General features: G+C 55.1%; 1 protein-coding gene across 1 annotated transcript in view; it reads right to left on the reverse strand.

Moving 5' to 3' along the window:
- The window catches only part of HMCN2 (hemicentin 2), a 181,402-nt gene that overhangs the window by 18,309 nt on the left and 149,886 nt on the right, over positions 1–13,207 (reverse strand). Inside the window, exons 68-85 of the mRNA XM_075324357.1 lie at positions 12,830–13,099; positions 12,252–12,442; positions 10,986–11,067; positions 10,661–10,797; positions 10,292–10,433; positions 9,086–9,230; positions 8,881–9,008; positions 8,424–8,594; positions 8,178–8,348; positions 7,871–8,020; positions 7,647–7,784; positions 7,425–7,546; positions 6,149–6,386; positions 5,925–5,984; positions 5,730–5,849; positions 5,423–5,557; positions 3,320–3,433; positions 2,860–2,985 (exon numbers count right to left, since the gene is read on the reverse strand). Of these exons, the coding sequence (XP_075180472.1) occupies positions 2,860–2,985; positions 3,320–3,433; positions 5,423–5,557; positions 5,730–5,849; positions 5,925–5,984; positions 6,149–6,386; positions 7,425–7,546; positions 7,647–7,784; positions 7,871–8,020; positions 8,178–8,348; positions 8,424–8,594; positions 8,881–9,008; positions 9,086–9,230; positions 10,292–10,433; positions 10,661–10,797; positions 10,986–11,067; positions 12,252–12,442; positions 12,830–13,099 (2,640 nt within the window). The remainder of the gene's footprint in view (positions 1–2,859; positions 2,986–3,319; positions 3,434–5,422; positions 5,558–5,729; positions 5,850–5,924; positions 5,985–6,148; positions 6,387–7,424; positions 7,547–7,646; positions 7,785–7,870; positions 8,021–8,177; positions 8,349–8,423; positions 8,595–8,880; positions 9,009–9,085; positions 9,231–10,291; positions 10,434–10,660; positions 10,798–10,985; positions 11,068–12,251; positions 12,443–12,829; positions 13,100–13,207) is intronic.

The following is a 13,207-nucleotide window of genomic DNA, read 5'->3' on the forward strand; positions in this document are numbered from 1 at the left end:
CCCTCTAGTGGTGACTGTATAAATCTGTATGTAGTGAGCTCCCTCTAGTGGTGGCTGTATAAATCTGTATGTAGTGAGCTCCCTCTAGTGGTGACTGTATAAATCTGTATGTAGTGAGCTCCCTCTAGTGGTGACTGTATAAATCTGTATGTAGTGAGCTCCCTCTAGTGGTGACTGTATAAATCTGTATGTAGTGAGCTCCCTCTAGTGGTGGCTGCATAAATCTGTATGTAGTGAGCTCCTTCTAGTGGTGACTGTATAAATCTGTATGTAGTGAGCTCCCTCTAGTGGTGACTGTATAAATCTGTATGTAGTGAGCTCCTTCTAGTGGTGACTGTATAAATCTGTATGTAGTGAGCTCCCTCTAGTGGTGGCTGTATAAATCTGTATGTAGTGAGATCTCTCTAGTGGTGACTGTATAAATCTGTATGTAGTGAGTTCCCTCTAGTGGTGACTGTATAAATCTGTATGTAGTGAGCTCCCTCTAGTGGTGACTGTATAAATCTGTATGTAGTGAGCTCCCTCTAGTGGTGGCTGTATAAATCTGTATGTAGTGAGCTCCTTCTAGTGGTGGCTGTATAAATCTGTATGTAGTGAGCTCCCTCTAGTGGTGGCTGTATAAATCTGTATGTAGTGAGCTCCCTCTAGTGGTGGCTGTATAAATCTGTATGTAGTGAGGTCCCTCTAGTGGTGACTGTATAGATCTGTATGTAGTGAGCTCCCTCTAGTGGTGGCTGTATAAATCTGTATGTAGTGAGCTCCTTCTAGTGGTGGCTGTATAAATCTGTATGTAGTGAGCTCCCTCTAGTGGTGGCTGTATAAATCTGTATGTAGTGAGCTCCCTCTAGTGGTGGATGTATAAATCTATGTAGTGAGCTCCCTCTAGTGGTGGCTGTATAAATCTGTATGTAGTGAGCTCCCTCTAGTGGTGACTGTATAAATCTGTATGTAGTGAGCTCCCTCTAGTGGTGGCTGTATAAATCTGTATGTAGTGAGCTCCTTCTAGTGGTGGCTGTATAAATCTGTATGTAGTGAGCTCCCTCTAGTGGTGGCTGTATAAATCTGTATGTAGTGAGCTCCCTCTAGTGGTGGCTGTATAAATCTGTATGTAGTGAGCTCCCTCTAGTGGTGGCTGTATAAATCTGTATGTAGTGAGCTCCCTCTAGTGGTGGCTGTATAAATCTGTATGTAGTGAGGTCCCTCTAGTGGTGACTGTATAGATCTGTATGTAGTGAGCTCCCTCTAGTGGTGGCTGTATAAATCTGTATGTAGTGAGCTCCTTCTAGTGGTGGCTGTATAAATCTGTATGTAGTGAGCTCCTTCTAGTGGTGGCTGTATAAATCTGTATGTAGTGAGCTCCCTCTAGGGGAGGCTGTATAAATCTGTATGTAGTGAGCTCCCTCTAGTGGTGGCTGTATAAATCTGTATGTAGTGAGCTCCTTCTAGTGGTGGCTGTATAAATCTGTATGTAGTGAGCTCCCTCTAGTGGTGGCTGTATAAATCTGTATGTAGTGAGCTCCCTCTAGTGGTGGCTGTATAAATCTGTATGTAGTGAGGTCCCTCTAGTGGTGACTGTATAGATATGTATGTAGTGATCTCCCTCTAGTGGTGGCTGTATAAATCTGTATGTAGTGAGCTCCTTCTAGTGGTGGCTGTATAAATCTGTATGTAGTGAGCTCCTTCTAGTGGTGGCTGTATAAATCTGTATGTAGTGAGCTCCCTCTAGTGGTGACTGTATAAATCTGTATGTAGTGAGCTCCCTCTAGTGGTGACTGTATAAATCTGTATGTAGTGAGCTCCCTCTAGGGGAGGCTGTATAAATCTGTATGTAGTGAGCTCCCTCTAGTGGTGGCTGTATAAATCTGTATGTAGTGAGCTCCCTCTAGTGGTGGCTGTATAAATCTGTATGTAGTGAGCTCCTTCTAGTGGTGGCTGTATAAATCTGTATGTAGTGAGCTCCTTCTAGTGGTGGCTGTATAAATCTGTATGTAGTGAGCTCCTTCTAGTGGTGGCTGTATAAATCTGTATGTAGTGAGCTCCTTCTAGTGGTGGCTGTATAAATCTGTATGTAGTGAGCTCCCTCTAGTGGTGACTGTATAAATCTGTATGTAGTGAGCTCCCTCTAGTGGTGACTGTATAAATCTGTATGTAGTGAGCTCCCTCTAGGGGAGGCTGTATAAATCTGTATGTAGTGAGCTCCCTCTAGTGGTGGCTGTATAAATCTGTATGTAGTGAGCTCCCTCTAGTGGTGGCTGTATAAATCTGTATGTAGTGAGCTCCTTCTAGTGGTGGCTGTATAAATCTGTATGTAGTGAGCTCCTTCTAGTGGTGGCTGTATAAATCTGTATGTAGTGAGCTCCCTCTAGTGGTGACTGTATAAATCTGTATGTAGTGAGCTCCCTCTAGTGGTGGCTGTATAAATCTGTATGTAGTGAGCTCCCTCTAGTTGTGGCTGTATAAATCTGTATGTAGAGAGTTCCCTCTAGTGTTGGCTGTATAAATCTGTATGTAGTGAGCTCCCTCTAGTGGTGGATGTATAAATCTATGTAGTGAGCTCCCTCTAGTGGTGGCTGTATAAATCTGTATGTAGTGAGCTCCCTCTAGTGGTGGCTGTATAAATCTGTATGTAGTGAGCTCCCTCTAGTGGTGGCTGTATAAATCTGTATGTAGTGAGCTCCCTCTAGTGGTGGCTGTATAAATCTGTATGTAGTGAGCTCCCTCTAGTGGTGGCTGTATAAATCTGTATGTAGTGAGCTCCCTCTAGTGGTTGCTGTATAATCTGTATGTAGTGAGCTCCCTCTAGTGGTGGCTGTATATTCTGATGCCTCGGTTGCTCTGGCCTCCATTTTCGGCACTCACCGTTGCAGGCTCCGTCCTCGGACCGCGTTGTCCCCGCCGGGCAGACGTCCAGACACTGGTAGCTTCCCAGCGTGTTCTTACATTGCTGCTGAGACTGGCAGACTCCTCGCAGACACTCATTGATATCTGACAGCAAAGACAACATCACGTGAGACCGCGGAGACCCCAGAATAATCGCCGTCCGCCCGATACCGCCACCATAAAACCGGATCAGGGGGGGTCCGAATAGGAATAAAATAAATAAGGTTTAATCAATGTGAAATGGATCCAGAGGCTGAAAACCCTCCGGAGCGGATGGTGACACTCACAGCTGAGGGGTTGTTACAGTTGCATCGGGTCCTCTGTAACAAGTCATCAGCGCAGGAGCGGGACATGAGCGGAGCTCGCAGAGCCGGACGTGGTGAGGACGGGCATCAGCCTCCGGATACAAGCCCTGCGGCTGAATTGTGAATGCCCTCACCTGTACAGCGGGGGCCCCGCAGCTCGTAGCCGGGGGCACAGGAGCACTGGTACGAGCCGATGGTGTTCAGGCACCTCTGCTGGCACGGGGAGGACTGCCGGCACTCGTCCACATCTAGAAGGGATAAAGCGCGGTCAGACGTGGCGGACACGCCGCACCATTGTCCACGCCGCACCATTGTCCACGCCGCACCATTGTCCACGTCGCACCATTGTCCACGTCGCACCATTGTCCACGCCGCACCATTGTCTACGCCGCACCATTGTCCACGTCGCACCATTGTCCACGCCGCACCATTGTCCACGCCGCACCATTGTCCACGCCGCACCATTGTCCACGTCGCACCATTGTCCGCGCCGCACCATTGTCCGCGCCGCACCATTGTCCGCGCCGCACCATTGTCCACGCCGCACCATTGTCCACGCCGCACCATTGTCCGTGCCGCACCATTGTCCACGCCGCACCATTGTCCGTGCCGCACCATTGTCCGCGCCGCACCATTGTCCACGCCGCACCATTGTCCACGCCGCACCATTGTCCACGCCGCACCATTGTCCACGCCGCACCATTGTCCGTGCCGCACCATTGTCCGCGCCGCACCATTGTCCGCGCCGCACCATTGTCCGCGCCGCACCATTGTGCACTCCGCACCATTGTCCACTCCGCACCATTGTCCACTCCGCTCTGCCCCTCTATAAAAGATGCACCCAGGGAAGTTCTACATTCAAATCCCTTTCATTTCTGCTTGTTGTCAGTGAATAGAAACTTTCTTCTTTACATGCAAAGACTAAATCCTCCACGTCCATCAATAATTCCATTCACTGACAGCAAGCTCCTGAACGCTGGCATTTTACACTTGGAAGAAGGACACAATTTCTTCCACTTTGCATATCTTCCCCCGTCCCTGCGCACGTCTTGCCCCATCCCTGTGCACATCTTGCCCTGTCCCTGTGCACGTCTTGCCCCGTCCCTGTGCACCTCTTTCCCCGTCCTTGCTCACGTCTTGCCCCGTCCCTGCGTACGTCTTGCCCCGTCCCTGCGTACGTCTTGCCCCGTCCCTGCGTACGTCTTGCCCCGTCCCTGCGTACGTCTTGCCCCGTCCCTGCGTACGTCTTGCCATGTCCCTGTGCACGTCTTGCCCCGTCCCTGTGCACATCTTGCCCCGTCTCTGTGCACGTCTTGCCCCGTCCCTGCGTACGTCTTGCCCCGTCCCTGTGCACGTCTTGCCCCGTCCCTGCGTACGTCTTGCCATGTCCCTGTGCACGTCTTGCCCTGTCCCTGTGCACGTCTTGCCCTGTCCCTGTGCATGTCTTGCCCTGTCCCTGTGCACGTCTTGCCCTGGCCCTGTGCACGTCTTGCCCTGTCCCTGTGCACGTCTTGCCCTGTCCCTGTGCACGTCTTGCCCTGTCCCTGTGCACGTCTTGCCCTGTCCCTGTGCACGTCTTGCCCTGTCCCTGTGCACGTCTTGCCCTGTCCCTGTGCACGTCTTGCCCTGTCCCTGAGCACGTCTTGCCTCGTCCCTGCGCACGTCTTGCCCCGTCCCTGCGCACGCCTTGCCTTGTCCTTGTGCACATCTTGCCCCGTCCCAGCGCACGCCTTGCCCCTTCCCTGCACACGTCTTGCCCCTTCCCTGCGATTGTTTTGCCCCTTCCCTGCACACGTCTTGCCCCTTCCCTGCGATTGTTTTGCCCCTTCCCTGCGCACGCCTTGCCCCTTCCCTGCACATGTTTTGCCCCGTCCCTGCGCACGCCTTGTCCCTTCCCTGCGATTGTTTTGCCCCTTCCCTGCGCACGTCTTGCCCCTTCCCTGCGATTGTTTTGCCCCTTCCCTGCGCACGTCTTGCCCCTTCCCTGCGCACGTCTTGCCCCTTCCCTGCGCACGTCTTGCCCCTTCCCTGCGATCGTCTTGCCCCTTCCCTGCGATCGTCTTGCCCCTTCCCTGCACATGTTTTGCCCCTTCCCTGCGCACGTCTTGCCCCTTCCCTGCGATTGTTTTGCCCCTTCCCTGCGCACGCCTTGCCCCTTCCCTGCGATCGTCTTGCCCCTTCCCTGCACATGTTTTGCCCCTTCCCTGCACACGTCTTGCCCCGTCCCTGGCTCCTACCTTCGCAGGACGACCCCTCCGCATTAGGCCGGAAGCCGGGGCCGCAGCGCAGGAGGCAGCGGTGCGATCCGGGGGTGTTCAGGCATTCCTGGCCCAGGGGACACTGGTGACTGCCCAGTCTACATTCATCCAGATCTGTAAGAAGAAAAAAATAATATGGAGCAAAATGAAAAATAAAACTAGATCAATGTCCCCTCTCAGCTTGCTGTCAGTGAATATCACCCCTGTATAAGTGTAGACAGGAATGCTTCTATTCACTGACAGCAGAGCTCTGCAGGCTGCTGTCTGCGCCCCTCGGTCTTCTCACCTCGGCAGTTGCGGGTATCCGGTGCCAGGACATACCCGGCGGGGCAGGAGCAGGAGAAACCCCCCGGGGTATTGTGGCAGGAGTGGGAGCACGGCCGGCGGAGGTCGCACTCATCGGTGTCTATGGACAGGTCAGATTAATGCAGACGATGGCGGACATTGATAACCCCCATCATCCTGCACACAAGGCTCTTACCTGTACAGTATGAGTCTCCGGACTGTGTAAAGCCCGCAGGACACGCTCCTCCATTCAGTCCTGCAAGGTAAGGGCACAAAATGTGAGCCGCGGGTATAGGACGCATGGACCCCATTCTACCCACCATGCTTTACACTGCAGGCTGCATACAAATGAATAATGCTGTAGAATAGATCGCACCACACACAGTCCAGCTGCGTCCCCGTTACCTGCGTCCCCGTTACCTGCTTGTAGTGACGCCGTCAGCTGGAATCGCAGCTCTTCCAGGTCAGGAATATACGAGGACCGGAGGGAGCCGACGTGCAGCCTCTGCGAGTTCCTCACCTGGCGTCCGAGGGCCGGGTTATACTCCACCGTGTGGTTACACCGGAGGGCGAGGAGGCCGCCGTCCACGGTGAAGGACGGGGAAGACCAGGCCGTGATTTGTCCCGCTGCCGTCTGCACATAGGTCTCGGTGAACTCCTGGGGAGACATCCACTAAGGCTGTCAGGAGACCACCCGAGACGTACGGCCCGGATTACGCTCTGCCCCCCCAGAACCAACCGCACAAGCCCAGATCACACTCTGCCCCCCCAGAATGTACGGCACAAGATCAGATCACACCCCATCCCCCCAGAATGTACGGCACAAGAGCGGATCACACCCCATCCCCCCAGAATGTACGGCACAAGAGCGGATCACATCCCATCCCCCCAGAATGTACGGCACAAGAGCGGATCACACCCCATTCCCCCAGAATGTACGGCACAAGAGCGGATCACACCCCATCCCCCCAGAATGTACGGCACAAGAGCGGATCACACCCCATCCCCCCAGAATGTACGGCACAAGAGCGGATCACACCCCATCCCCCCAGAATGTACAGCACAAGAGCGGATCACACCCCATCCCCCCAGAATGTACGGCACAAGAGCGGATCACACCCCATCACCCCAGAATGTACGGCACAAGATCAGTTCACACCCCGACCCCCCAGAAAGAATGGCACAAGACCAGATCACAGCCCGTCTCCCCCAGAATGTGCGGCACACGCCTGAATCACACCCCGCCCCCCCCCGAATGTACGACACAAGACCAGATCACACCCCAACCCCCCAGAATGTACAGCACAAGCCAGATCACTCTCTGTCACCCCAGAATATACGGCACAGGCTCGGATCACTCCCCGACCTCCCAGAATGTACGGCACAGGCTCGGATCACTCTCTGTCCCCCCCCAGAACATACGGCACAGGCTCGGATCACTCTCTGTCCCCCCCCAGAACATACGGCACAGGCTCGGATCACGCTCTCTCCCCCCCCAGAACATACGGCACAGGCTCGGATCACTCTCTGCCCCCCCCAGAACATACGGCACAGGCTCGGATCACGCTCTGCCCCCCCAGAACATACGGCACAGGCTCGGATCACTCTCTGTCCCCCCCAGAACATACGGCACAGGCTCGGATCACGCTCTGTCCCCCCCCAGCCCACGGAATCGAGTTTATGACGTGGCCGTTACCTGCAGGACGATATCAGAGGATGTGAGAGATTCCGGGATAAATCCGTTAATCACGATATCGAACCACAGGGTCCCGTCCGGATCCAGCCCCCGGGCGATGTGCGAGATGCGGAGCTGCTCCCCTGCAGCACAAGACGGGATCATCAATCTCCTTCCGACCATCGCTGATGCTTGGAGGAGTCTTACAGCTCGGGGTCCAGGACGTCCCCCCCCGACACTCACCTGAGGCAAACTCCACCTGAGACTCCTTCCTGAAGACGCCACTGGTGAGGCTGAAGCCATTACTGGTGCCATCATAGGGGAATGCCGCGGACCAGTATAGGGGGGCGATCATGGACACCAGCACCTTCATCAGGGGTCCTGGACGGTGACATATAGGATATGACTGTGTGAGTAGAGGCTGGATGAGCCTCCGGAGGTCTGTACGTGGTGACGGCCGCACTCACCGATGGACGCCGGGATGTTCTCGACGCTGCTGCTGATCGTGGTGGCTCTGGTCTGCGGGTTCTCCGTCATGTTGGCGCTGAGTGACGAGAGGCCGAAATCCTGGTCGTTAACGATGCCGATGAGACTGGCGCGGACTCGAGAGGCGACAGCTGAGAAGAGAAGAGCAGTCGTCGGTCCATGAAGAGTTGAACTCCTCGTTCAGGATCTCTGCTTGCTGCCAGTGGATGGAGACCTGGGCGGCCGCTCAGTGGTGAGAGACCGGAGCCTGCGCCTCCCCCACTACGGCCCCCTAATAATGGCGCATACCTCGGCATTGTGGCAGGTGACAGGCCTCTGCTTCCGTGTCTTTTCCGGAGCAGGTCTTGCCCCCGTTCTGGGGCGGTGGAGAGAAGCAGGAGCGGGTGCGCTGTCTGGATCCATCACCGCAGGACGCCGAGCACGGTGACCAACTGCCCCAACCGGTCCAACCGCCGTCCACTGAGGAAAGAAATCCGAAAATTACAGCCAATCAGGGGCCGCTCAGCCACGCACGTCCGGACTGCGGCACGGTACCTAGGCAGGGGGGCAGGTTGCAGGCGCGCACGTCCACGTCCCTCCCCATGCAGGGTCTGCCTCCATTGGCCGGAGGGGGATTATTACACAGGCGGACCCTCTCCTGCACGCCCTGGCCACACGTCCTAGTACAAGGACCCCACTCCTGCCATTCCGAGAAGCCGCCATTAACTGGAAGAAGAAAAGAAAGAGTGAATTCTACTTCTATCACCATCGGGACGTGGCCCAATACTCCGGAGCTGCACTCTCAATTCTGCCAGCTCGTCTTTCCTGCTCTATATGACTGTACAATGTCTGGTAAAAAGTCTTCACTATTCGGCATGAAAATCACCAACAATGTAGAGAATGCTGAGAGATTTCAGCTCTGAAGCTGCATAATTCTGCACATACTGGAGGCAGTGACTGTAATTACTCCCTCTCTCCGCGTTCACTGTATATTTCTCTGCTTTGCCATTACCGTATACTCGTAGTTCCACCCCACGACGCGCCATGCCGGCAGGGTTAGAGACCGTGCAGAGGTAGTACCCCGAGTCCTGCAGGAGGGTCTGTGCGAGGCGCAGGGAGCCGTCTGTAAGGAACTCAAGTCTGGAACAAGAGGGGAGGTCTCCTTGGTATTTTGTGCTGCGGTTGGTGGGGATGTGTCCGCGGTGGCGGTGTATTACCTGGACGTCTCCCCGGAGAGCTGACTGCCGTCCTTCTTCCAGGTCACGACTGGCGGCGGGAGACCCTCGACCCAGCAGGGCAATACGGCTGTATGATTGACAGAAGCACTGACCACGGAGGGTCCCGGGAGGATGGACGGAGCAACTACAAAGCAAGGCGTCGCGTGAATATCATTACTGTGAGCATATACAGCGGTGATACGGCCCATGAGCATATACACCGGCACATATACAGCGGCAATACGGCCCGTGAACATATACACCGGCGCATATACAGCGGCAATACGGTCCGTGAGCATATACAGCGGCAATACGGCCCGTGAGCATATACAGCGGCGATACGGGCTGTGAGCATATACGGCGGCGATATGGCCCATGAGCATATACGGCGGCGATATGGCCCATGAGCATATACGGCGGCGCATATACAGCAGCGATACGGCCCGTGAGCATATACAGCGGCGTTACGGCTCATGAGCATATACAGCGGCAATACGGTCTGTGAGCATATACGGCGGCAATACAACCACTGAGCATATACAGCGGCAATACGGTCTGTGAGCATATACGGCGGCAATACAACCACTGAGCATATACGGTGGCGATACGGCATGTGAGCATATATGGCGGCAATACAACCACTGAGCATATACGGTGGCGATACGGCCTGTGAGCATATATGGAGGCGATTCGGCCCGTGAGCATGTACAGCGGCAATACGGCCTGTGAGCATATATGGCCCATGAGCATATACAGCGGCGATACAGCCCATGAGCATATACGGTGGCGATACGGTCCGTGAGCATATACGGTGGCAATACGGCCTGTGAGCATATATGGCCCATGAGCATATACAGCGGCGATACAGCCCATGAGCATATATGGTGGTGAGACGGTCCGTGAGCATATATGGCGGTGATACGGCTCGTGAGAATATATGGAGGTGATACGGCCTGTGAGCATATACGGTGGCGATATGGCCCATGAACATATATAGCGGCGATACGGTTCATGAGCATATATGGGAGTGATATGGCCAGTAAGCATATACGGTGGCGATATGGCCCATGAACATATATAGCGGCGATGCGGTTCATGAGCATATATGGCAGTGACACGGCCAGTAAGCATATATACGGTGGCGATATGGCTCATGAACATATACGGCAGCGATATGGCGGTGACACGGCAGCCACGGTCACTCACTGTGAACTTCCACAATGAACCTCAGGCTGGTGCTGCCGATGGGGTTGGAGGCCACGCAGGCGTACTCCCCGCTGTCCGAGGCCTGCAGGCCGGAAATCTGAATGTATCGGCCCTTAGACAAAATCTGGATACGTCTCTCCATCTGGAACAACAAGAAAAAATATCATCACTTCTAGAAATATACGGACCCCCCGGGACATGGCACTGAAGAGGGTCTCTGGGTATCGCGCCCCCTATAAAACTGTGGCTAGAGGGGACGGTTTACTGGTTTCACACAGGGACGGTATTGTTGTTTCACATTGACTTTGCAGTCTCCATGTTATCAGCAGACAGCGCCCCCATCTAGGAGGACACGGACCCTCATCGTACCTGCAGGGGCGTCTCTCCTCTGAACCACTGGATGGACGGGGCCGGGTCTCCTTCCACCCGACACTCCAGGACCAGCTGTCCTCCAATGGACACCGAGAGCGAGCGCGGCCCATCAGGACCAATGACGCTGGGGGGCACTGCAAGAAAAGGATGAGGTCCGGATCAGAAAAACAGCACCACGGCCTCGCCTATGGGTGTGAATGAGGCTGAGCGGTGACACTGTACCCCCTTCTCCTCGAGAACAGGGGGCGCGCGGTCTTCAGAGGAGGCTCCGCTTTTTACATTTGACATGTAGAAGATGCACAAGATATTTCATTCCATTCACCTTTGAGCCGCACCCACGTGGCCCGGGTGTCTCTTCCGGCCACGCTGCTGGCCACGCAGATGTAGACCCCGGCATCTTCAGCCTGGAGGAGCAGATATATAATGATATAGACCATTGTGAAGCTTCACATCCGCAGCATCAGCGCGCGCAGCCGGGAACCAGCCACCGCTCCACAGGGGCCAGTATACAACCACGAGCCTCACAGCAGCCGCGGTGATTGACAGCGAGACAAGAGGGGCCGAGGAAACAAGCAGCCCACCCACCCCGATAACACACGTCACAACCATGTCCTACAGCACAGAGCCTCCATACATTACACAGCTGTCACCTACACCCCCCAATATAGGAGTGATTGACTGCAGCCGAGCACTCCTCCGAGAGCCGTACTCCCCTGTCCTCCTCCCTCCAGACTCCTCTGTCCTCCTCCCTCCAGACTCCTCTGTCCTTCTCCCTCCAGTCTCCTCTGTCCTCCTCCCTCCAGATTCCTCCCTCCAGACTCATCTGTCCTCCTCCCTCCAGACTCATCTGTCCTCCTCCCTCTAGTCTCCTCTGTCCTCCTCCCTCCAGTCTCCTCTGCCCTTCTCCCTCCAGACTACTCTGTCCTCCTCCAGACTCCTCTGTTCTCCTCCTCCAGACTCCTCTGTCCTCCTCCCTCCAGATCCCTCTGTCCTCCTCCCTCCAGATCCCTCTGTCCTCCTCCCTCCAGATCCCTCTGTCCTCCTCCCTCCAGATCCCTCTGTCCTCCTCCCTCCAGATCCCTCTGTCCTCCTCCCTCTAGACTCCTCTGTCCTCCTCCCTCCAGACTCCTCTGTCCTCCTCCCACCAGACCCCTTTGTCCTCCTCCCTCCAGACCCCTCTGTCCTCCTCACTCCAGACCCCTCTGCCCTCCTCCCTTCAGACCCCTCTGCCCTCCTCCCTTCAGACTCCTCTGTCCTCCTCCCTTCAGACTCCTCTGTCCTCGTCCCTTCAGACTCCTCTGTCCTCCTCCCTCCAGACTCCTCCATCCTCATTCTCCAGACTCTTCTGTCCTCCTTCTCCAGACTTCTCCTCCAGACTCCTCTGCCCTCACCTCCGGACCCCTCTGACAGTCAGGAGCCCCCGCACAGCTTCGGCTATTAGTGGGTTCGGCTCATTTTTCTCTGCAGTGTGTGGGACCCTTTTATCAGATCTCCCTCAGTTACTGCACATGAGAACCAAGCTGCGCTGCATCAGCTGAGACGGGACGGGAGGTTTTTCTGGACCTTTTATGGACCCAGCACTACGCACCTTCACGCTCTCGATTCTTAGGGCAGTCCCATTTCTTGTGAGCACGTCTGGCCGTGAAAAAGGTCGTCCATCTTTTTCCCACGTAACGTCAGGAGTGGGGAAGCCGCCCGCATTGCACGTCAGCTCCAGAAGCTCATTCACGCCAATGGCGACCTCTGTTGGATGAGGAGGACCCTCGATCCTCGGTGGTTCTGGGAAGCAGAAGATGAAGCCCCCGGTTATTGCACTATCAGGTATACTACAGACAGAGTGCGCTGCGACATGATCTCTACAGACAGTGTGTGCTGCGACACGATCTCTACAGACAGTGTGCGCTGCGACACGATCTCTACAGACAGTGTGCGCTGCGACACGATCTCTACAGACAGTGTGCGCTGCGACACGATCTCTACAGACAGTGTGCGCTGTGACACGATCTCTACAGACAGTGTACGCTGTGACACGATCTCTACAGACAGTGTGTGCTGCCACACGATCTCTACAGACAGTGTGTGCTGCAACACGATCACTCCGAGGAGCTGGAAGAGGGCGTCTTCCGGACACATCGGATGTGGGAAGGGGTTATCCGCTGTACTCACCCAGCACTATGAGGCGGAAGTGTTTGCTGACCCTCCTGGCCGCGTTGAGGGCCGTGCAGGAGTACAGCCCCGAGTCCCCGGCATGGACGGACTCCAGGTGGAGACGCGCCCCCAGCCCATTGGGCAGGAGGTTACTCTGAAGATTCAGCGGCTCGCCATTCTTCTCCCACGACAGTGAAGGTAGCGGAGACCCATGAGCTTCACACGTGAATGTGACCGAAGACCCCAGGATCGCGGTGACCTCTTCTGTACTCTCCGACTGCTCCACCACTGGCGGGGACGACAATGACACATCGAGTATTAGGAGACATGAACCAAAAGGGGGAAGCACCGGTAAAACAAACAATGGACGACATCCCATCAAGAGAAATTGTGCCG

The sequence above is a fragment of the Anomaloglossus baeobatrachus genome, chromosome 9 (assembly GCF_048569485.1).
Source record: "Anomaloglossus baeobatrachus isolate aAnoBae1 chromosome 9, aAnoBae1.hap1, whole genome shotgun sequence".
Lineage (NCBI taxonomy): Eukaryota > Metazoa > Chordata > Amphibia > Anura > Aromobatidae > Anomaloglossus > Anomaloglossus baeobatrachus.